Genomic DNA, 26,276 nt, shown 5'->3' on the forward strand with positions numbered 1-26,276 from the left:
ATTACAAAATCCCATGGAAAGGATGTAAAACTGTCATACTGTATTTTTCTACTCCATAATACCACTGACGTACATAAAATAAGATGCAAATGTACAAAAATCTGGGCAAAATTATGATAAATGACATATACCATACAACGCACCTGGCTTGTATTTACACTGCCTGCTCTGGGAAGCCGTAGACTAAACCTGCCACCATCCCCTCTACTGAAGTCTCCTGTTGGGGGGGCACTCTTGGGGGGTGGGGGACCACGCGGGACGGAACTCTGGCTGCGGCTGTGGCTGAGGGGTAACTTGCGTGTGGCGGGAACATTGCCTGCACTGGATGGTCGGGTGGTAGTTTTCTTCTTGTCCATGGGTGATGGAGGTTTGGCATGAGATTGGCTGGAGCTACTGTCATCACATGCTAGTCGTGCCCGTCTTAAACTATTGGCAGAAATGAAATATGTCATAAATACCTATTCAGAAACTTATCAACTTCAGTTCACTATGTTCCCCAAATGTTCAAGTCATTAGTCATTAATACACAATAATTTTAAATTCTTTTCAGAAAGGTCTTCTACGTACCTGTAAAAGCAGTAAAATTTTTAGCAACAATTAAGCTTGCTGGCAACACTTGCAGCTTGAACTACAGTATTATGAAAATAATGTTATGGCACTGCTTGTGATGCAGTTTAAAACCAAAGAATAACATATGCTGAAGGCTATAACTATCAGTTTAACATTACAGAATTTAAACATTCGTTTAACATTACAGAATTTAAACATTCAGAAACTAAAGACTAAAACTTGATCACAGTAAGATAAGCAATCCAGCCATTAGAAACAGACATGACAAGGATAACAATGTACAGTACTGCATTGTAATGGTATATACAATATTAAACATAAAAGCAATTACGAATCATTTATGGTTGTTAGATCTGAGTGAACAATGTTATTAACAAATGAAAATGTGGCTGATATATCACAGAAATGTCATAAAACTAGATGACTGAGCATTTCGTACATAAAAATGTGCCTGATGTAAGAAATTACAAAATTCCATTAAAAGTAAACTACATCAGTTATAGAGTAAGGGCTTTCTAAGTGGCATTTTTTGCATTGGCCTTGTAAGAAATAGTAGCAATAAGCTATAATATAACATAAAAAGCTTTGGTGTCCAAGGTGAAAAGCTTAGCGAAGGAATTATACTCAAAAAGTGCAAATGCAAACTAAACAACTTATGTACCTAAAGGCTCTATTAAACTTGAGGGGAGGATTGTTATCGTGAGGCTTGCGACTATCCTTGGCTGGCTCGCTGGCATCACTACTGCTATCCGACTGCATGCTAGCCTCCTCCCGCCCAGTGGAATATAGATCATACCCTCCATCCGACACAATTGACCGCTCCCGCTTCAGGTGGCCCAGCTTGAGTCGCGATTCCAGACCTAAGACATCGGGAGGTTTTCTTGGACTTTTGGTCAATGGTGGGGAATTACAGGTTCCATCAATTCCTGCTAGCTTGAGTTTAGCTTTAAGTTGAGAGCCAATTTTAGCCAGCCGCTCATCCTCATCATGTGTTGGATAAGATGTGCTTGTGTCCATATCAGAATCACCATCAATCCCTGCTAGCTTGAGCTTGGCCTTGAGCTGTGTTCCTATCTTCATCAGCCTGTCATCCTCATCATGTATGGGGTACGAGGTGCTGGTATCAATGTCGGAGTCCCCACCAGAATCATGCGACTCAAACGACGACCCCCTGATGCCATGGTTTGCGATGCCCTTGCCCACTCGAGCCTGCAGAGAGATGACAAGCTGCTCAGTGTGGCGTAGCAGAGCATCAGTGTCTGAGGAATCACAAGTCTGTGGGAAAGGCAAGAGGTGGTGCTATATATCCTTCACTATTATTCCAGCACTTTCCTGTTCTGCAAACCTCAAAAATTTCAGTGTTAACGATGCCTAAAACTAAACAGTTTGTATTAATACATGATTGGCATTCACTCATTCATCATCTAATCCAGTGTTGCCCATGAGGAGCGTAGAAGCCTGGGGTCAGGCAAGTTGGTCCTGACATTTATGATGACAGTGACCAGCTTCACTCATTCATATGAGACGGAGATATATATATATATATATATATATATATATATATATATATATATATATATAACAACTAGCATAAAACAAATACTTACAATCAAGACATGATAATATATATGAATCAATTTTACTTGAAACTATCACAACAAATCAAGTGTATTTGGTCATACTTCATGTTTTGAAATTCAATAATAAAGTAGACCCTCACTTTCACAGACCTCGACAGACTGGACATCAAATTAATTGGACACAACGAAGGCCAACAAACTTAATTTGGCTATAATGAACAATGTCTGTTAAATGGGGCACAATACATGCATTTCCTACTCATTTTACTCCAAACTGGCCTGAAATTGCCATCTCCTCATCATGATTGCTGAGTTGTAGTAATAACAGACTATAGAAATACTATGTGTGTCATTAAGGTGTGCTATGGAAAGAATGTGAATATAAGTTGCAAAAGGGAGAGACTATGGCCAAGTTAGTGTAAAATGGATATAGGGGGGGGGTGATGACCATTGGATAATGGACTATTGGTTTTATAGGACCAGGTTTCCCTCCAATTAGTCAATTATAGTGAGGGTCTACTGTAATATAGATCTTAAATACCAAATGCAATACTACTGCTATCACACAGAATGACCTTACTTTCTAAGCTCTGAAATTTCTGTCACTACCAGCTGCTAAGGATTAAAACAATGCTGTGCAGTGTTACCTGAGGGCCTCTGTTGGCTGTAAGGAAACTTCAAAACAAGACTGTATCTTCTAATTAATATTTTGTGTTGTTAATGCAGCATACAAATATGGAAGTACTGTAATATTTAGTAACAACCATATTACTGTTTATCTTCACTGACGGAAAACTGTCTGCCATGGCAAAGAAGCTTGTGCACCCCAATGATCAGTGGGGCTATACCTGTACTACTCAGGTGCAACCACACACTAGACAGGTTCACTGTCAGAGATCAGACAAAACGTACCCCTTGCAGTAACTGCCTGAGTCAGCTTTGCAGAATTATGGCTCAAATCTGCTTTCTACACCACTGTGACTTATCCTTCAAAGTCATGGCCCCTAGTACGGTACCCATTACTAATGGAGTGCATGGCTCTGGCAAGGGTCAAGCCTGCTTCAAGGCAAGGGGTGCTAGGAAGCTCTGCAGACAGAAAGCTAATCACCTTTGAAAACTGAATCTTGGGGAATATAACATCAAAACTCTTGCGAGGTCAGTTACCTTTGTTGCTCTTTTGGAAGAACTGAAATATAAACTGGGGTATCATAAGGCTCAGTGAGGTCAGAAAACCAAGTGAGCCATTCACAGAACTGTCTGTTGGTACACATTGTGCTACAGAGATAAACAAGAAAAGCAGTAACATGGTGTAGGATTTCTGGTCAAAAAATACTTAAGCGGCAACAATGAAGAGAGTTTTAGTATAAAGGAAAAAGAAAGAGTAGCAGGCCTATTAATAAAACTAAACAAGAGATACAATATGAAATTAAAGCCAAGGCTACTGTATCATGTTAATCAGGTGATTAAGAAAACATCATAATAAAAGAAACCATTGTGCATGGCATCTGCTGAATATGATAAAGCATTTGACTCAGTTGAAAGAGCCATGGTGATGAAAGCAATTCACAGACAAGCTCCTAGATGTCTGTATACATATTTATAGATTTTAGGAAATATTTGTAGAGATAACACGGCCATCATAATACTCCATAAGGATTGCCAGAAAATACAAATTAGAAAGGTGTTAGATGAGACATAATTTCATCCAAATTATTCACTGCAAGCTTTGAGGATGCTTTCAGAAACCTACTGTATATTGGGATATCAAAGGAATCAAGACGAATGGTTAGCAATGGAACAATTTTTAGTTTGCAGATGATAAAATCCTGTTCAATGACTCGGGGAGGAATTACAAGAACCAGTTGGTGACTTGAACAGGGAGAGTCTGAAGAAGGACTTGAAAATGGTTATGAAGATGGCAAAAATTATGTTTAACAGACATAGGTTCACTCCTGTCCAGTAAAAACAGAGGTGATGAACAAGAATGTGTTGAGGAATTCATATACTGTACTTAGGACAGGGACTTTAAGCAGACCTACTGTAGTGCATGACGATGAAATCAAGCACAGAACAGGAATGAAATGGACAACTTTTGGCAAACCAATTAACTACATGAAGGAAAATTATCATTAAGCCAATAGAGGCTGCTATATATGCTGAAATAACACAGGTATCTTTCCTGTTCTAACTTATGGATTGGAAACAAAGACTATGACAATATCCTTGGAACATAAACTTATGAGTTACCTGTACTCAGAGAGGAATGGAAAAGATTAGGTTAGGAGTCACATGAAGAGATAAAACGAAAGCTTCTTGAACATGGGAAGAGATGAAAGTAGGGGATACATTCATCACTGTCAAAAACAGATAAGAGATGGAAAATCAGGGTGACCGAATGGCAGCAGCCCACAGACGGAGTAAGAGCAAGAGGCAGACAGAGGACGAGATGCTGAGAAAAGATTCAGAGATTCACAGGGATTGGATGGGACAGGCTAACAGTAGATCAGAATGGAAAAAAAATAGGAGAGGCCTTTGTTTTGCAGTGGACTGACTCAGGCTAATGATGATGATATTTTTACTATCAAATAACAATCAACCTAACCATATTTCCCTCTATCATATGGGATGAGTGGGATCCAAATATGAAAAAACGAAAGCATGAAAATACAATCACAATCAACAAGGTGCCCAGTTAAGATGATCACACATCCACTGATCAGGGCTTTAACCCCCTGATGCCAGTTCATATCTGAGGACATGTGGTCGACAGGCACTGGTTAACATTTGAGGACGTTTTCATTTTTCGCGGGTATGTTTCAATTTAAAAGCGTGCCAGACTCACTGACAGTGGTGTGGCGGGCTCTCTTGTGCACCTGAGGGTGGGGGTAGAGGCTAGCTGGGAGAGAGGTGAGGCGAGGGGTGGGGGTAGGTGCCTGGAGGGGCAGAATACATGTGTACTGACTGCAGTCAGACACCCAAGCACTAGTAGACATATACACCAGCAGAGAGTAAGTACGTACTTTTTTGTGTGTGTTTCTATCATTTGTGATTGATTTGTAAGAAAAAATATATATATATTTTCTAGAAAATCCAAAGTACAAAATTAAGCCGGGTTGCAGGAAGGGGGCAGGGTGCAGGGAGCCCTGCATCAGGGGGTTAAAATTCTCTACTACACTTGTACAAGCAAATTGTCCACTAACTGTTTTTCCTTTCTTTTAACTGCACTTCACAAATGACTGAGATAGAGCTATTTCATCAGCTTCCAATGTAAAAACAGTGTGCAACTTTTGTAAATAATATGGAACACAATGCACAGAGGGTAAAAGTACCCAGCATCAACTACAAGGTACAGTACATACTACGCACACATACTAAACCTCCAGGTACTGTTATTCCACACACTATACCACACCCATTCATATAATGCACCTCACTCATATGATACTGAAATTCCTAGAAACCAAGCTTTACATACAGAAAATAACTTGAAAATAATAGTCATAAAACCAACCTTCAAAATTATCTTTAAAACTATTCATATTTTAAGACAAACTCACCCTTCCTTTGGTGGGACTTTCATGGTCTGATAAATCTGACTGCTTGGGAGACACTGCTGAGAAAGGTGAAGGTGAGTGGTGGTGAGAGCCAGTGGGGGGCGTGGGCAGTTTACGTCGAGGCCGGGGATCCACTGCCGGGTCATGGGGGGGCTGTGGGGGAAGCTTGGGGGTGCTGCGGGGAGATTTGAGGGACTCCGCATTCTTGGTGTGTTCAGCTACCTGGGCTGCCCACTGCTGGATCCAGTTCGGACTGTTTCGACTTAGGCTGCCTGGGCTCTGCTGACAAAGCAGAATTGTGAACAAGGGAGAATGTTCACTCTTAATATTTTTATATACTGTAATGCATATATAAACTATGTTACTTTTTGATGTCTTTCATTATAAATTATTTATACAAATTAAATACATGTTCCTGTACATCTGAAAACTCACTCCCGTAGTGAACTATTCAACTGACATGAGTGTATAACAAATGTATCACTTCCTTTAAAACAGAATAATGAAGAGAGTAAGAAACTACAATATTAAAATTTTTTATCCATACAAAAACTCTAACATAAGAGAAAAACAAATTATATACACAGAAATAACCCAATGCATGAAAATGGAGTTTGATTCTAAGCAGAGCATTATCTGCAGAAACGATGTCATCATTGAAATATTTTGACAAAAGCTATTACTTAATGTACTGTATCTCCTGTCATTATAGATATGCTCTGTAATGTACTTCAACTGGAACTTTCATGAAAATTACATGTAATACTGCACCTGTCATACCCATCACACAACATACATTGCATGAATACCACTCCCATCAAATCCATCTTTCCACTATCCAATCATGTATTACACCATTAGGGATAATGGCTGGGCTAACCAGCTCAATCATTTAAGATAACGGGGATCAGTCACTTGACACTGATCAGCATCATGTAAGCAATAAAACTTAACCACCCACTGCATCTGATATATTACTGTACTGTATACACCACATAAGCTGAAGTACCTCAACCCATCTGACCACCAAACATCCAGTTGTTGGTTATCCAGTTACCATCCAGCAGAATAAATGGTTTCTTGGAGTACAAGGAACCCGAAGGGCAGCATTATTATACTGCTGCTGGTGTTATTTAACCCTGGTCTGTCTGGTCAAGCAGACCTGCTGACAATAGGTAAATAACCATCCCTATGAGGTTGTTCCATTGGTTTTCTACACCATTCATACTGTGTCTGCTTTGTGTGGCATGTGCTGTGCACTGTACACTGAGTAAGTGAATGGTGTGCACCCCCACCTCATCACCAACACTAATACCTCGTTCCCTCCTGGGAACCCCTTGACAGGGAGTGGCCATGATGCGTCTTTATCCTCACACGCTTGATGGAAGAAACCTGCGCTAACATAGGAAAATCAACTAACACATTGCCAAGGTGAGATAACATTTACCTGGCCATGGTACAGTGGAAAGCTGTTTGGCTCATGTCTGAAGAGTCCCTGTCCCATTTCCGAGAACAATACTGGCAATATGTTAGTACAGTATCTTCACATGCTTCTCACTCTCAAATACTCCTCTTTCACTTCCTTTTTTCTCACCGATATACTTCTCAGCTCTCTTCTTCCATACCACATAAGGTCTGCCTCTACCAACATTACCTCAATCTCACAAAAATTATCATAATCTCCAACGCCTTAACTCTTATAGGAAACCCCCCTGATAGTGGATGGACATGACAAACCATCCTCAAGGTCACCACAAGAATAAGTACAAAATCTCTACTCATAAGTAACTGGTAAACATGCATGTGCCATATACTGTACAGAACAAACAATGTGTAATCCTATAATTACCACAAATTCAAGATACCTACTGACCAACTGCAATGTGTGCTATGTGCTTGCATGGTAAGTAAACCCTGATAGCAATTTAATAACAAACGACAATGGTGTTCCTATGCTCAAAGTAAGATTAAGATTGTGCAACTGCAGTACAGTAAAAATATGTTGATTTGGAGAATGGCTACTGTGCTTCAAATAAATATTCTAGTAAAAAAAAAAAAAAAAAAAAATATATATATATATATATATATATATACATTTTTACACATTCACACATACACACACACACAACCACAAAAATTACTATAAAGTCTATTAAACCCTTCAGTATGATGATGCCTTATTATATACAGTACTGTACTTCAGCTTTCTTCATAAGAGCATGGGGCAAATTTCATACCAAAGGGACTAGAAATTATTTCCATCCAACCTAATAGATGCATCTTTTTTTTATTACATTCATGCTAACACCAAACCATGTTAAAGGCAGTCCTTGGCATATGCCAGTTTGTTACAAAGTATCAGACCTTTACCAAACAACTGTTATCATATTGTAGGGGATGTCGCTTAACACAATAGGTAGCAGTGCTGGCATGGAATGCTCTCATGTGGTGGCACTAATATTATCTGGCAGCTCTGCTGTCCAGTTATAAAAATGTCCTTCAACTTTCACCTTACCCTCTGAAGGGGGATGGTGGACTGCCAGAGAAGGGCAGCTTCAGTCTCTAGTCTCCCAGGTTTATATTTCAGATGAAGCTGTACTCCTGCTACTAAAGAAGGCAGAACTTGAATGTCAACAGGCAATTTTTCTGTACTGTACTGCAGCTTTATTACCCATAAAGAACATCACGAAGGGCAACTTATACTGACAACTTACTCTACCAATATTAAAATTTGATTAAATTTTTCATACTGAAGAGATTAATCACTGCACAATCATAGTCATGCATCTGTGGAATATCAAAAGCTGTGCTGACTGGGGCTTGCAACACTGATGTATGAAATAATATACTAACCTTCTCCCTCTGCCCTGACTTCTAGGAATAAAAGTAAAAGATAACTGGTGTAACAGAAGAAAGCATACCAGTAATCTTATTCTGAAACTGTGTCAGGCCAAAACTAATGAAATCTTTACAATAAACAAGGTTTCTTCCTTTAGCCAAACTCACATCACAAACAAATAAAACTGGTGTAAGGTATGAACAAGTCATTTAAACTGCACTCAACTGTGTCACTGTGCTTCTACTGCTGTATTATTTCATTTGCTAACATTAGCACTGCTACCTCACCTTTTCCTGCTTTCATCATATTCTAGGTATTGAATACACTTGTCCAATTCTCTCCCATTCCCTCCCCCCCCTTTTCCTCCCCAATGATGTAACCTTATTCACCCATCAGCATTAAAAAGGCAGACAGTTTCAATTCCTCACTGAAATAGTTGGCTGCGATAGATGAGAATGGCAGTGCGTTAGTGGACATTTGTGCTGGAAGGGGGTTGGTGATAGCCAATACCCTCTTCAGGCATAAAATGATCCACAGGTATACATGGTGAGTGATGAGAAGGGTGGGTGGTGAACTGAATGAAAGGAAGGCAATGATTGATTATGTGTGTGTGGATGAAAGGATGCGAAGATGTGTAATGGATGCAAGAGCTTATAGAGGTTGGGGGAGTGGACTTTCTGACCACTACTTGGTGGTGGCCAGAATTAGGATACAAGTAAGATGGAGGAATTGAAGAAGGGAAAGACGAGAGGAAGGAGTAGTTGCAAGGAGAGTGGAAAGGTTACAAGAGGATGAGAAGAAGGCAGAGCATAAGAGAGAAGTAGAGGATCGATTGGGCAAATATGAATTGGAGCAGATGGGGGACGTGGAAGGTGTGTGCAGGATATTTACTGAAGAAATATGTGCAGCATGTGATGTGGTGTGTGGGAGGAAGAGAAGACGGAGGGGAGTGCAAGGAACAGTGTGGTGGACTGAAGAAATGAGACAGGCTGTGGCACAAAAGAAGAAAGCATCGTGGAAGAAGTTGAGAGGCGGAAGAGAGAGTTATATGTAGAAAGAAAGAGAGAGGTGAAAAGATTAGTAAGAGAGAGTAAGAAGAGAGTGGATGAGGAATTTGGAAGGAATATGAGTGTAACGTGGAGGGACTGTAAGAAAATGTTCTGGAAAGAGGTGAAGAAAGTAAGACTGGGTGGATGTGAGGTTAGCAGAGGAGTGAAAGATAAAAATGGTACATTACTAGTGGAGAAGGGAGAAAAAGTGAGCTGATGGAGAGAACACTTTAAGGAATTGTTGAACATACAGGATGGAAGTAATGCAAGTATAAGTGGCTGGGGAATGGCTGGGAGAAGGAGGGAGGTGAGAAGACAGGAAGAAATCAGTAGGATAGAAGTTGTGGAAGCAATGAAGAAAGTTAAATTGGGGAAAGCCCCAGGAATTGATGGAGTGTGTGGTGAAATGCTGAAGCATGGGGGAGAGATAGTAGTAGAATGGATGTGGAGGGCAGATTGGCCTGGGAGGAAAGTAGAGTCCCGGAGGATTGGAAATCAGGTATAATCATTCCTTTGTACAAAGGAAAAGGGGAAAAAGAAGTGTGTGGTAATCATAGGGGCATTTGTCTTCTTAGTATAACTGAAAAAGTGTATGGTAGGATACTTATTGACAGAGTTTGAGAAAGAACAGAGGAATTAGTTGGAGAAGAACAGGGAGGCTTTAGGAAGGGAAGAGGTTGTGTAGATCAGATATTCATTCTTAGATCTTTAGTGGAAAAGTTTCTACAGAAGGGAAAGAAGTTGTATGTGGCTTTCATGGATTTGGAGAAAGCATATGACAGGGTGGATAGACAAGGATTGTGGAAAGTATTAAGAATATATGGAGTAGATGGAAAGTTGTTGAATGCTGTGAAGAGTATGTATGATGGTGCTACGGCTGCAGTGCGTGTGGATGGTGAACTAAGTGAATTTTTCTCTTTGGAGGTTGGGTTGAAACAGGGATGTGTCATGTCTCCATGGTTGTTCAATCTGTTCATGGATGGGGTAATAAAAGAGGTACAAGGTAGGGTAGTGGATGCTGGAGTAGCCCTGGTGAGAGAGGATTGTGTTTGGAAACTCCCTGTACTGTTGTTTGCAGATGATACTGTGTTGTTGAGTGAAGATGAAGGGGAGCTGCAAAGGCTTGGTGGATGAGTTTGGGAGAGTGTGTAAGAAATGGAATCTAAGGGTGAATGTAGGGAAGAGTAAAGTGATGGTCTTTGAGAGAGGTGAAGTCAGTGAATGTACAGCGAGGTTGGATGGTGAGGAATTGGAAAATGTGAGTACGTTTAAGTACTTGGGTAGTGTGATGAGTAAGGATGGAGGTTTGGAGGGTAAAGTGCTTGAAAGGGTACAGCGGGGAAGAAAGGTTGCTGGTTCTCTGAAAGCAGTGATAAGAAACAGGGAAGTGAGCATGGACGTGAAAAAGTTACTACATGACAGTACTGTATTGTGATACCAACTCTAATGTATGGAAGTGAAGCTTGGACGTTGTTGGAAGGACACAAGTCAAGAGTGAGAGCAGTGGAAATGAATTATTTAAGAGGAGCCTGTGGAGTCACATGGAGAGACAGGCTGATGAATGAGGATATAAGGAGCGTTGTGGTGTGGATGTGGATGTGATAGGAAGTGTTATGAGGAACACACTGAGGTGGTTTGGCCATGTGGAGAGGATAGAGGGTGAAAGACTGACGAAGAGAGTGTATGTGAGTGAGGTGGAGGGGGGAAGAGGGAGGGGGTGGCCGAGGATGAGATGGAGGGATGGGGTGGAGAGGTATATGAGAGAGGGGGATGTAAGTTGGGTGCAGGGCAGTGAAATGGCGGGGGACAGGACGACGTGAAGGCGATTTGTTTGTGGCCACCCCAAACAGGACTGAGGTGTCTGGCAATAGATAGATAGATAGATAGATAGATAAATTCCTAAAAGTTTGAGTAAGCATCTGATTCTGTGCACCTGTTTTGATATACACCAAAAAAATATTAATATACAGTACTCCACTGTTCAGCATGGAATCCCTGTATTGGAACATTTCAACTTATATTCTCAACACTCATGTACCTAATAAAATATCCATTAAAGTTCAATACCTAGACTAAACAGCACTTGTACATTTAAGACTGTAGCCATGAAGTTCTCCCCAAATACCTTAAACTTAAGGTCCTCAGGTGAAGTGCGAGGTGAAGCATTGCCTCTAGGCGTGAGGACAGAGCCTCCCTCCCCACCACTCTCTGTGCCACACACCCCAAACACCCGATCTATGTCATTCCGAGCTTGCTCTACCTCAGGGGATGAGGAGTCTTTCTCTATCGTGTACGTTCCAGCCTCACTCACATCATCCTGTAAAGAACAGGTAAGGTTACAATTACAGTTATGTTTTGTAACCTCATATAACAAGAGACAATAAACTTGATAAGCTTGGATTATGGAAGAAAAAATTTAATGCAGGTTTGTTTCAGATTATGTTACAACAGTATTTACAGCACTCACAAGAAATTTTGGCATAAGAGTGAAAGAGTAATGTAAAGCAAATTATTAAAATTCTAGTACATGTACACAAAGATAAATGTAACACCAACCTTAAACTATTGGGGCAAGTATTAAACAAATATCCTAATTTACATCATCATCAACTGCAGGACAGGAATTGCAGAAAATTCTACAGCTGTGACATCCAAAGCTGGCCTGGTCATACTTGGCTACAAGCAAAATTACAACCAAAACTTAGGCACTTACTTTTCACGATTTAACAAGGAGTGCCTGTACTGGGCTGAAGGGGTTGAGATCCGAATGAGGGCGACGATTCACAAACATATTTACTGTTGATTCTCTACCATAACCTTGATTTGTTTTCCCAAAAAGGACAAGGAAAAGAGAGTGCTGTCTTCCTATGTCGCCTGTTTCCCCTTCAAAAATATATTAGGAAATTATTGCCAACTATATATGTTTTCTGCAAGAAGAAACGGGAAAGGTGAGAGCAGAATCTTTCCATGTCTCTAATTCTTCTTATTAAAATATATCCTAGTTTTGACAGGGAATGAATAGTAAATATGTTTGTGATTCCCAGTCCTGAAAATACTTCTGGTATGCCTCACCTTCTCCTCCTTGCCTGGGTCACTGGCCACCTCTTGCTTGAGGTTGAACGTGTTGCCACTGGTGAGGCTGTTGGCACTACTGCTCTTGTTGCCTCCTTCACCTGGCATCTTTGACACACTCTGTTTACAGAAAAAAAAGTAAAGATTTAGTGCTTGCTGTCTCTTTCACTAAGCATCTTTGACATACTCTCTTTACTTGAAAGGGAATGACAGATTTACTGCTTGCTGACAACAGAAAACACAATATGTACAGTCACGAGTAGTGGCTCACCTAATATTTCACCTCCGCTACTTCTCACTTTCATTTGCAGTCAAATATTCCAAAGCTGAGAGAGGTTTGGTATGCAGCTCAATCAAAGATGATTCTCTTTGATATGATGCATAAGGGAGGAAAGTGCCATAAGCGAGGAAAGTGACAAATAACTTTAATATTAAGCAGATATAGTGGAATACTAGGCAATCCTTTTGTCTTGGACTGTACTGTGTAATAAAATTCTACAATATCACCTAGATACAACCTATAACTGATCACTCACTGAATTATCTGTAAAGATTATGAATCACAGCTTGCAGATACTGAACATAAAAGCAGTATTGAGATATCAGTATCTCTGCATTAGTGTACAGAGTATCACTAAGACCTTTATCTTCAAACTAAGAAATGAATAATCTGTAAAATAATTAAGACAATATATCAATTTCTAACCCCATCAAGTAATACCATACAATTTTCACTGAAAGGTGAAAGCTTCTTGCAGCTAGGTAACACCAATGCACTTCAGTACCACCATCAAAACTGGCATATGCAGAACCGTAGTTCAAACAATATCCAGTACACAGTTTTGCAGAGACTTTTCAATTATAGTCTCATTAGCTGAGGAGGTTCCCTAGCAACCCTTCCTTGCCATTTTTTTAACTGTAACTGATACATTAACATTTTCTTGTAGGTTACCGATATTTATGTAGGCTTTTCAATATAAAAGAGATGCAAAAAACATACAAAACATATAATAAGGTGTAATGTCCAAAAGGAATCAACAAGGAAAGGGGAATTGGGGGACTGTTTGACCAACAAGAATATGGATCTCATACTTACCTTACAACCCTTGTCACTCTTGGCACGTCCAGTAACCTCAGCTACAGTGGGCTTCTTCTCACCTTTGCAGCACGATCGACCCTCGTTCTTGGCACCCTGTTGCTTCCTGAGGGGGAAATGAATTATGAAGTCACATATGAGACAACAGGAACTTATGTTAACTGAAAATTCCCAGAACCTTTATAATCAGAAATGTACCCAAGCTACCGGTATTTGCATCACCTCTGGAAACAAGAAATATACCCAAGTTATCTGCATCACCTCTGGAAACAACCACTTTACACAGCTTGAGAAAATGAATTCAGTTACAGATAGTACAGTGAAACTATTAAGGCAACACACATACATAACAGCAAAAGTTATAATGGAAGAAATGATGGAAGGAGGGAGAGAATGAAGTACAGATACCTGAGTTGCAATAAGAATATGACATTTACACAAGAATAATTGCACAATATCAATGTAGGTCTTGAAAAATAAACAACATTCTTTATCTATAATCCACTAAGCTGTAGTTATTCAAAACTAATAAACATTAGCTTATGTAAATCATCACCCTTACACAATTTCAAATATTCACATGGAGTCGGAAGGCCCAGGAAACAGCTCCATATCATTAAAGACATAAATTAGAGAAGACAGTCCCAAACACAACGTCCCACTCCTTCCCATGAATTTGGAGGCTGCAAGGTTGCTTGCAATGCAAGTACTGGGCAGTGGAGCTGCCATATCTCTATGCCAATAAGGATGCAAGGGAATTATGCTTTGCACCTTGAACCCTATTCCCTGGGTAAAACACATCATCCATCATCATTATCCAATTCTACGTTGCCCCATGAGGAGCGCAGAAGCCCGGGGCTTGACAATTCGGTCCTGACATTTAAGATGAGAGTGACCAGCCTCACTCATCCATGAGTGGCATTACATGAGCAATAACCCCAACCACCCCTTGGATATAAACCTTCACTGGCTCAATCCAACTGGAGCGCAGTAATTACCCACTAAACCACCAGGCGCCATAATTTGGTTATATGGTTACCACCCAGTGTAGTAAATGGTTTCCTGGTGTACAGAAAACCATTAGGCTTGTCACTCAGTGTAGAGTCACTCATAGGCAGAAGGAAGAGGAAAGAATGAAGGAAAGAAAGACAAAAGAGGGAATGTAAAGTCACCCGTAGGCAGAAGGACGAGGAAAGAATGAAGTAAAGAAAGACAGAAGAGGGAGGAAGGAATGGAGAGAGGAGAGGAAAGGGCAGACACCCAAGAGCAGCACTACATCGAGTGAGTGGATGGTGAATGCCCCCACCTACCACAAAAACTTGAAAATAAAGAAATAAAGCATTATCAAAATAATTAATATGCTCATAATCATATTGAAAAAAATCCCATTTTCCATCAACTGTAGGCTCCCAAGCAAAGCTCTTGCAAATCTAGGTTTCTGCTTTGTATTGTGTGTGTTTATAAATTGGATATAATTTTCTACACTGAATATCCTTGCACATTTCTTAGTTTTTCTTTTCAGTCATAACGATGACATATCCTTATTCACATCTGCCACCTTCAATTTTATTGTTGTCTATCTACCCTATTTAATCATCCATGATGGACTCAATGGTGAAGTACTGAATTTAAGGAAGCTAAGGAAATCATATAAGACTGAAATGGATGAATTACCAATGTACATTACGGAGATGCACATAACATGGGATGGGATGGCACCCCCAGTTTAAGCAGACACAATGAATATTCCAGAGGCATACATGAACTGTACTGCTGGGATGATGATGGTGATAATGACATAAAGAATAGTGATGAAGATGGTTTTTGCTACTGAACCATCATCACTGTCCTATCAAAATTCCTATTAGTAATGGTTGGGCAAAATCCAGAAACATGAAAAATGCTAACCAAAAAAAACAGAAGAGTGTAAGTACTCAATCTTATGAAAATCTTGGCTTCAACAATTTTCAGCATTACAGTACATCTTAAATAATCACAGTATTCTACAAAGATAAAGTAGAAGGTTGTTTATAATTCTGCATTCCGCTGGACTGATGTCCAGATGAACCAAAAGTTGTAACATGAACAGGAACAACAATGTCATATCAAAGTTCAACTTACTGCATTACTCACATACAGTGCAGGCCTTACATTTATCAAGGGTACCTGTTTGTTGGCCATATGATACTTAGCATAAATATTTAATTTTGGCAAAGCCAGGTTATTTTATTCAGCTAAAGGAGAACCCTGTCCCAACAAGGAGTTATGAACTAGACTAACCAATAACCTCACCAGGTCTCTCTCATGGAAATATCCAATACACCTTTAATTCTGCAAAACCATTATTTCTAAACTGAAAAGTTTGAAAAATTACTTTTTGTCTAGTTAACTGAAGAACCTTATCCTAAGTATTATATCTTTATGATTAACCCTACATAAGGCAGACTGTCACTTACGTACAGTATTTAGATCAGATACTACCACACATTTTGTTCTTTTTAGCTGATGGAGTCATGTCAGAAATGTTAACCTCATCACTATGACCACATCTTTATTGTTTTACTCTCGCTACCATCAGATAATATAAATTCATGGGGGACATTTTATTTTCATAGGGATTACTGGAGCTCATTTTGAATCCTCTCATTATTAGATGTCTTTATGGCAGGAGTTTTCAAACTTTTTATCTACTATGTACCCTCTGAATATTCAAAGTATTAATCCATTACTGAGGCACTGACTATAAAGTAGCACTCCATTAACACTAATCCATTATAAAATGGTAACACACAAGCTGCAATAAAATTAATGAAATGGAAAAATAAATATCAAAACACTGTTACAAAACTGTGTCAAGTGTTATAACAGTATGGTATTTTATTTGTGATACCAATATTATTTTTTAGTATAAGCAAATATGCATATATCAAGGAAACTACTTTCTCCATTCTCTCATGAATATATTAATGAACTTAATATATTCTATACTGATTTTTTTCACCAGCCATTAAAGTACGGTACCCTGTAAAACACATAACTCAAAGTCAAATGGCCACCCCTTATGGGATTATGGCATCTGGCAATAGATAGATAGATAGACCCCCTGGAATCCCCTTGCATACCCCTGGGGATTCGTGAACCCCACTTTGAGAACCCCTGCAAAAGAAAATAATCTGGCGATAGTGATACCAGTTATGACATACATCATCAGATGGAAGATGTTAACTGGAGTGTTATATCAAAATTTAATGCGTACAAAAGCAAAGAAAACAAAAGCCACATGCAGATCACAAAATGGCAGTGCAATGAATGACAGTAGTTTTCTAATATCCATACTTAATGCTTTATTAAGCACTACAGGTCACCTGATCAAATACAAATTCCCTTTGCTGAAGATGAAAAATTGAAGTTTTGAGAGGAATGACAAAAAACATGAAAAATAACAGTTTCAGCAAAAGTCAAAAGAAGATAAAAGGGGAGTAAAACCCCCCCCCAAAAAAAAGTAATGCTTAAATGTAACACAACACTATGGGAAAGTACTTATACAACTGAACATGCATGTACAGTATGGGACAAAGCTTTACCTACTATTCCACTGTGTTTACTGTACTTCACGCTAACAAAATGTTCAACATGTTCCTCTCTGATGCATCATATCACGAAGAATTATCTATGGGCTTAGAAACGTACCAAACCTCTTTCTGGTTTGGAATAAAGGTCAGCAGAGGAAAGTATGAAGTAGAAGAGGTGAAACATTACATGAATGTTTGTCCCTGACTGTACAGTATCTGAAGACTACAAAGAGTACTGCATGCATAGTACATGATGTATACTGCTTTTACTATAATGCAGCAGGTTCTGGTGTTGAGTGAGTGTTGCCAAAATGGGACCTCAGAACTGAAAACTGAAGATAAAATACAGCACAGGGTATAGAACTATCTTCTACATTTACACCTGATATATAAACAAGAAACTGTACTAATATGCTTCTCATATTACTTATCTCAGCAAAATAAAAATATTATACAGGCTATAATGGTTTTCATTCAACACTTCAGCTTGGAAACTGGGACTGAAGGTACTGTTGGAAGAAGTAAACTATTATACTGGATGTGGTGAGGAATAAAAGAGTGGAACAATATACAATAGTGGGGAGAGAGAGAAAAAGGGAAGAGAAGCAGGGGTGACTGTGTGGGAGAAGTGTGTAATGACAAAGCAGCCTGGAGACTTCATTTACTGCCATCCCCAGTCAGGGGATTCCCACAAGAGAACAGCATGATGATGCATTAATTACCAAAGCTACATACCCTGCTGCTTAACTATGCCTCGCTCTGCGTTCTACACCTGCCTATGTAATCTACAGTTGTTACTGTAGTTTCTAAGCACCCATTTAAAATGCCAAGTGCAAAACTATAAACCACTGATTAAACCAATATTAGCCCTTTAACTACCATATTATGAAGGTCATTTAATTAACCTCAGCCAAGCCATTCCATACCACAACACAACACCAACCTACACACCATCCAGCTTGATGCTTAAGACTTTGTACTCTCATAACCCACAGTTTCTGCCAAACCTGTTATTTTACCACTGGTTGGAAGTTAGGCACAGCAAGGGCTCCATATATAAGAAAGACCGGCTGTGTAGTGGTTTGATGCTTTTGTGAACTACACGAGTACATGAGGAACAAATCACAGCAACAGCATTACTTGGGCAGTCTAGATGAGCTTCACACTATCAACAACACATCTTTGTTCAGTGTGAAATTAAGCTACAACTTCCTTTCAACCAGGGTTAAGGGAAGAAAGTGAGGAAAAAAAAAAAGCATAGCTTACAACAGTACATCTACTTAATCCAGTACAGCACCTGATATTAAATCTGCATACCTACCAAGCCTGCTATCACAACTATGCTTGACAGCCAATCACTATCACAGCCAGGACTATCAACCCAACTATTAGTAACCATACAATACTATTACAAAAACATCATATTTCAGATGAGTATAATCCCTTCAGCCTAAGAACATCTTTTTTGTCATATACTTGCTACCACCTGATAATTGTATTTACCTTTGGAGAGACATTTCATAGCAGACACGTTTAATAGCGATTGTTTCTGACTCAGTCACTGTGAGAGGTTTCCCCAAGTTAAATCATTCAGAAGTAGCCAAAATAAATTTAAAAAGACATCACTATACTGAAGGGGTTAAAACCACAAAAGTGTACAGGTTCTGCCAGAGCACAAGCCAACAAACCATCCATGGTAGATTTACGAATGGAGTGAAACTGAAGTGAGCCGTACTATACCTCTGGGCCTCAGGGGTTCCGTTCATTATCTTCTCAATCAGGAAGGATGCTGATTCGGTGAGAGTCATGGGGTGGGAGGATGTGCGGCTAACATTATCGGGGCTTGGGGTGCGCATCCTGATGGCAGATCTGGCGTCAAGAGAGAACTAGCCTTCTGTCCAGCTAGCAAGTTAGTCTGCCGTGCCACTTCTTATCTCAGTCCAATGCACAACTTCAAACTTTCACCACCATGATGGGTTTTATAATTTATTTCTGCTACATTAGATAATTTTACTCAGCTTCAGATTGACTTAATGAGCTGCAGGAGTTAGGCTTTACATCAATTAATCCCTTCAATGCAAGAGGACCCCATCATTCAAGCTGAATAAAGTCATCTAACAGTTGCAAAAAAAAGAACTGAATTACAATGGCGTCATCGTAGTGCAAAGATAATTTTCTTCAATTCAGTGATTTTTGTTTTTAACTTATTCTTGTTACCCTCAGATAATTCTATTTAACTTAGGAAATGCCTCTTGTACTGAAGGAGTTAATGAAGGTATATTTAACTTCTTTAGTTTGAAAAGTCTCACTTAAGCTGGGCAAAACTCTGGCAGCAGAAGAAGAAAATAAAAACCAACATCACTGTACTGAAGGTGAGTTAAACAGTTCAAGGTTATAGTTTTTTGCCAATGCAGCTCAGTTCTGCTTAAACTAATGAAGCAATTTTGTGGTATTGGTTAGTTTATCATGCCAACAGGAATTTGCCTTTAGCATCAAATTTCAAAACTTTGGTAAGGCTTAGTTAATCTGCTGTGTCATTATGTTAGTTCCTTCTGAGATCTAATCCTGCTCTAACTTTTTTCTGGTTAGTCTGTTCTATCAACTTCCATCTAAATTTTCATTACTGAAAACAGTTTAGTTGGCGCCAGTTTGCAAACTATGAATCTAATGGGTTACGCTTATATTCTAATATTATCCAAAAGACATTACACATTTTTTGCTGGTTAGTAGCAGTTTTCTCAAGAGTGTTACAGTCTGTTCAATACACCCTTCCATTGGTTAGCTGAGTCAAATACCTAGGGTTAATTTACGAGCCTTCCAGTTACTGTAAACAATTACAGGTAAGGAATGTAATTTTTAAACTGCAAGTGACTGGTTTACATACAACCAATTCTGGCATGTTTAATGCACAACAGTGGAAGGGACAAAAGGTTAGACGGCTGTACTGTATACTTAGACAGCTCAAAGATTATTCACCAGCTCACTATATATACCAGGCATGCAGTAACTTGTAAACAGTTTCTGAACATGAAAGGTGCAAATATAGAACTTACTCATAATATCATGGTTAATAGATAAGTCAAAATGTTTACAAAACCACCTCCATATCAGAAAGAACCTATCCACTGCTAACAACTCAGATGGCAATGTTTTTTGATGGTCAACAAATATGAAACAACCGACTGTACACCACAAACTAGTATTTACCATTCAAACCAAACACTGTACATTCCCACAGGGTAAATGATGCACAAAGCCACCTGTATTCAGCTTCTGCTCGAAAGTAAGTGTTATCCATGCAATATGAACACCACAATGATTCAACATGTTTTCAAATTGCTTCCTATGCCTTAACTAATAATGTTACAATTAGCAAACTAGTATTATATACATAAAGTTAAAAAATATATATTACTATACCCAACACGAAAATACATTACAGAATTCTGTACGAATCTCTTTAAACTTATTAGCATTTAACCCTTTAATATCATATCAACATTATATGCTCATGTTCTCAATCTAGATCCTTCATAATGAAGAGAGAATATTCCCATATCACACTCCTCACTTCTCCTAGCCTACCTTCATCATAGTGGAGACAACAATACCAACACTGGTGGAGCAATTTCTATGAAAACTTCAATACTAAGCATGCCTGACAAAAATATAAAATGATAATGCAGATGCATATTAGAAGCAACCATGACAAGGACACTGGTTACTCTCTCGCGGTGGTGAGGTACGGCAATCATACACAGATGCCATAGAAAGTATAAACTAATAAAAATATACAATGATGGTAACCTGAATGACTATATAAGTGACATGGATGTAGGATTCAAAGGGTTAACCTATAGTGATTGAGATTTTGCCTTTCCCTTAAACCAGCCACTATCCAAATGCAAGGTTCAGTATGTTACCCTCTCCAGGATACAGAGTAATATGATGTCTCGTGGGTTAGAAGTGTACCATAGTGTGTTAGAAGTGTTAGAGAAAGTTGAGAGAGGTATGAAGGATAAATATAATCAAGTGCTTGAAAAATGCTTTTGATAACAGTGCAACACATGCCCTACACTAGTGTATGAAGTAACAAAACAAAATATAAGATGCAACAGCATGAATGAGAGCACAAAAGTAATGGTAAAATAATATGTCAAATTAGGAAGTTTTCTAGCACATTCCAATGTCATACCATACAGCAACAGACAGTGCTAACCATATTATGCTGAAAAACTGCAATATTATCTTCTAAGAACAAGATCAGAATTAGAGTACAAACATAAGAACCCAAAGCTGTCAAAGTAATAAACGAGTTCAAATGAGTTTAATTCAGCAATCACTACTCTGACAAGTTTCACAAAAAAGTCAGTCCTCACTTCATCCTGGATGTGTGCAGGTAACACTTGAAGCAAAGCAAATTTAAGCGAGACGTATCTGATTCATGAACGAGCATGTATGTGGGGGGGATGCTCATTTAGTGCAAATTTACAGTGAATCATGAGCAACTTTAAGTGAAGAATTGGTGTTAATTCATCAGCTTCATAATGATACAATTTTATATGAAACACTTTTAAATAAGGACTAATTGCTCATAATATCAAAGAAGATGGGATATATTTTAATAATGCCAATGACCTTGCATACGTGTGAAATGAGTACTGTTGAGCCTGACCATTCTCCACCAGGCCTACTTGTGGACTCACTAACCTGAGACTGGTGCCCTTGGCTGAGTCCTGTGAGGAGGAGCGCACTAAACGCTGAGGAGTCTGAGGAGATTTTAGCTCTGGAGTTCGTGGAGATCTGGGAGATTTCAGCTCTGTGGAATCAGGATGTGATAATACTGTATTATAAATACTACATATGAAATGTCAATCATAACTGATTGTTGCCGTAGAAAATTTTGCTTCTAGGGTAGACATGACTAAGATTTCCAACAGCCATTCACATAACTCATGGTGGTGTTGTGTTGGTTCTGTGATGTTTTGTATAATGACTGTTTTTAACTCCTTCAAAATGAAGACATGTTTTTGTTCTTTATTTCTGCATCTACCACATGATAATATTCAGCTTAGGAGAGTCAACTGGAAGTGAATGAATTAGTGTCCTCCCATTCAAGAAGATTATCCTGAACTGAGTAATAATGTCTAGGACTCTAGGGGTTGTTGTATTGTTTCGTAACATTCATAAAGGCTCCAATGTGCTTGCATGCATCAGTCTTGGTCTCCATGCTGCTCGATCTCTGGCAGCCTCCCTATTCTGTCCCTTATCCCGGAGGGCACACTCTACGACCTCATCCCTGGTCTTTATCAGCCTGCCTCTCACAACCCTACCCCCTGACATTCACACATCACTTTCTGCATCCAAATATCACCCTCCATCCTCTCCACATGTCCAAACCATCTCAATCTGCCCCTCCTCATCACAGCACCAACATACTCCATTCCCACCCTTCCTCTCAACTCTTCAATTATGAACCTAGCCCCCCCCAGGCCTCACATTTAAGGATGCACTACACATCCATCTAATCATTGTCATTTCTGTATGACTGAGCCTATGAATAACCTCTTTCTTTAATGCCCAGGTTTCACTACCATGCAGCATTACATTCCTAGCACATGCCGTATACAAGGATCCCTTAGCACGGAGGAAGAGCCGTTTCAATGTCAGGAGAGGCAACAGCTCCCTGAACTCTCTTAACTATTCCTTACCCTAGCCAGAGAGCTAGCTCCAGTTCCACTGCCTTCACATAGCGTGTCTAGTGTCCAACTCTTTCACACACTCAGTAGTCTCGCCAGCAAGATCAATCCATTCGTGCCTGACAATCTCTATAAGCTCTCCCCAATACACCACTCACATGAAATCAACATTATCTCACAGTCTACCTTTAATACCACTACACCTCTTATGCACCCACTTATCACAAATACTGCACAAGATGGAGTTACTTCCCCCACCCTTATGGCAAACTGCACAAGGCCACTCTCTTCTTTGACAGTACTTCCACCAGCCCTAGTTATCATCACTTTTGTTTTGTCCACACTTACTCTCAAACCTTTGTGCCCCACTCCGTCTCTTCAGTTCCTCAATCTTTCCTCTGCCCCATTTTCATTCTCTGCAATCACCACCAAGTCATCAGTTTCCAACATCTCCCATGGGAGTTCCTTTCTGAAATCTTATGAGAGCTTGAAGCACCATGACAAACAATAACGAGCTCAAAACTGACCCCTGATGCATGCCAACAATCACGGAAAACTCATCACTTAAATCTCCTTTCATTCTCACCTGGGTGCGAGCACTCACATATTGTACATAGCCATAACCACTCGAACCAGCCACTCCTTATCCCAAGCTTTCTCATTAACCACTTCACCACCTCCCTAGGGACTCTTTCAAAGGCCTTCTCCAAATCAACAAAAACAAAGTACAGATCCCTTTTCTTTCCTATGTATTTTTCCTGAAGCTGTCGGACAATGAATATGGCATCAGTGGTCCCTGTGCCTGGTGTAAACTCAAAACTGCATCTCATCAATATTCATTCTTTCACTAATCATATCTTCTAGGACTCTCTCCATTACTTTCATTATGTGGTCAGAAAGTTTTATGTCTATAATTTCCTCTTTCCAGGGCACCACCCTTCCCCTTATACACATTTACAATCATACTCTTCAGCCAGTCATCTCGGACAATACACTCAAATATACTGTAATTATATTTATGAAATCAGTAACTAACCATATTGTCTGGGGGAAAGAATAAAACAAATAAAACATCATCAGAAAGAGAGGGTTAACAACACAATATAAATATTAATATGGGTGTAAAGGACTAAAATGAAACTTCACAAATTAATCACAGCCTGACTGAGATTTAATCTCAAGCCCTTGCCTTCACTGACGTGCACGTTACCACTGAGCCAAAGAGAGGATCTCCGCTTTGCCTCTAAGCAACGCGAGGTTTTATACACCCCATTACATCACTCTTTTCTTCCCCTGGTGATTAATTTGGTCAGTTTCTAACACACGTGGTAGCGTAGCACACTGGAGGCCACCATTAGAGGGAGCCAGCGAACCACACAGACAGCTCATCCCCAGGATGTAAGATTTAAGATACTGTCAACAACATCATGGTCCTCTAAGCCCCGCCTCACATCCCACACCACTGCCAACAATGTAAAGGACCGAAATGAAACTTAACAAATTAATCACAGTCTGACCGAGATTCGATCTCAGGCCCCAGCACTTCATTAGCCCGTACGTTACCACTGAGCCAAAGAGAGGATCCCCGCTTAGCCTCTAAGCAACACGGGCTTTTATACACCCCATTACATGGGGGCCCTTGTACTGTTCTGCATGTGCTATATAACCAATTAAGCATGACACATACCTTAAAACTTGAAAGGGTTTCTTGAATTTCTTACTTGGCCAATCATCTTATATATTTCACATATATTTTGTTGCATGTTGCTAAACCTTGGTATTATCAACACAGTTTATACAAATTATGTGTAGGTCTATTTCCATTGCTTTATCTTTACTGCCTCACCAGGAATGTAGGGGACCCCAAGGCTAGGTTACTCAGTCCACTTAAGACACTTAAGGTGAGTGACCAGTCACCTGCCCTGAATGGGATTATGTGAGCAATAACTCATCCCTCAGAATCATGCCTTTATGTGCCATAGTAAGCTGGAGTGCCTTAATTGTAGCAGTAGCTGTACCTCCAGGTTCATTTGCGTGTGAACCCAGTTAACTGCAGGCTGAAGTCCCCCTCCCCCCCACTTGCAGTCTACCATGTAGAGGTGTTCAGTACGCAGAAGGCTGTGAAGCCTATGCCCAGAGTCGGACACATTAAAAAAAAAAAATTATATACATATATGAAGAGATCGGGAGGGGTGTTTGCTTCACCATACAGTGGAAACGTGAAGGTGCTCCGGTGCCCCTCTCCAGCATCTGAAGTGCCTTAACCCACTGTTGTAGATCACCAAGAACCCATTACTTTGGCTAAAGGCTATCAATAATGGTAAAGTACTACCCATCTGTATGTGCAATAAGCTGGTAAGGAAGAGGTGCTAGCAAGCTTCCTGGGCCGACAAGATTATAGCCAAAAGTGTTACCTGTTCTTCTGGGACCCTCATCATCCTGGTCTGATGAGAAGTACCCTTCAGAGTGGTAACCTCCACCCCGCCGCCCCTGAGGCAGCCCTGTACCCCCAATGGTCCCACTCCGGGGTCGACCCACCGGGGGCTTACCCACACGCTCCTCCACCTTCTGTAAATTTAAAAAGCCTGATTAATATTTGGACAAAGTACAGGAAATCAGGGTCTACAGGATCCTATAGCCAAACACACTGCTCTGATAATTATTTGTCCTGAGAGATTCACAGTGAACATATATTTATGGCCTAGCTGCTGTCAAAACTCTGAAAATGCGAAGAAGGCTTTGGTTAGGGATGTGGGTTAATAAGACAGAAAATACATTTTTACTACATCCCTTCCCTTCCATTACAAGACAATCTACAACACCTGATGCTATGTCCAGGTCCCCAATCGTACTGCTGCATGAAAAGTGATAAGGAGAAAACAAACTGCATCCAACGGTCTAGGACTACCATTCATGTTCTTCTAGTTCAAAAAGAACCCATGTATAAGTAATGTGGTATAGCACTATAAATACCATCATACCACATTACTGGATGCTTCTTCTTCTTTTTTTTTTTTTTTTTTTCACCTATTACAAAACAAAATTCTGAGTTTAATAATCATGTAGAATTTAAAAATTCTGCTGGGAAAAGCAAATATCAGAGCTGATATACCAATTCAAAATTTTGCTGTCTTGATTTCAAAAACTCTGACTTGTTTTTCTAGAAAATCATACAAAATTAGGACTGCCTTCCCCTTCATGATTTCAGGCTTATGAATATGGATGTTAAATTCCACACACTTTCA

At 39.7% G+C, this 26,276-nt stretch overlaps 1 protein-coding gene across 1 annotated transcript in view; it reads right to left on the reverse strand.

Annotated features, from left to right (window-relative positions):
* Nucleotides 1–26,276, reverse strand: part of LOC145410403 (uncharacterized) — an 88,213-nt gene that overhangs the window by 30,078 nt on the left and 31,859 nt on the right. The window contains exons 4-12 of the mRNA XM_080280555.1: nt 25,446–25,599; nt 22,043–22,151; nt 19,073–19,201; nt 13,761–13,866; nt 12,665–12,784; nt 11,718–11,909; nt 5,708–5,983; nt 1,232–1,845; nt 144–426 (exon numbers count right to left, since the gene is read on the reverse strand). Of these exons, the coding sequence (XP_080136681.1) occupies nt 144–426; nt 1,232–1,845; nt 5,708–5,983; nt 11,718–11,909; nt 12,665–12,784; nt 13,761–13,866; nt 19,073–19,201; nt 22,043–22,151; nt 25,446–25,599 (1,983 nt within the window). The remainder of the gene's footprint in view (nt 1–143; nt 427–1,231; nt 1,846–5,707; nt 5,984–11,717; nt 11,910–12,664; nt 12,785–13,760; nt 13,867–19,072; nt 19,202–22,042; nt 22,152–25,445; nt 25,600–26,276) is intronic.

Source organism: Coenobita brevimanus, chromosome 85 (genome assembly GCF_032717465.1).
Source record: "Coenobita brevimanus isolate Jiangsu-jjx chromosome 85, ASM3271746v2, whole genome shotgun sequence".
In the NCBI taxonomy this organism is placed as follows: Eukaryota; Metazoa; Arthropoda; class Malacostraca; order Decapoda; family Coenobitidae; genus Coenobita; species Coenobita brevimanus.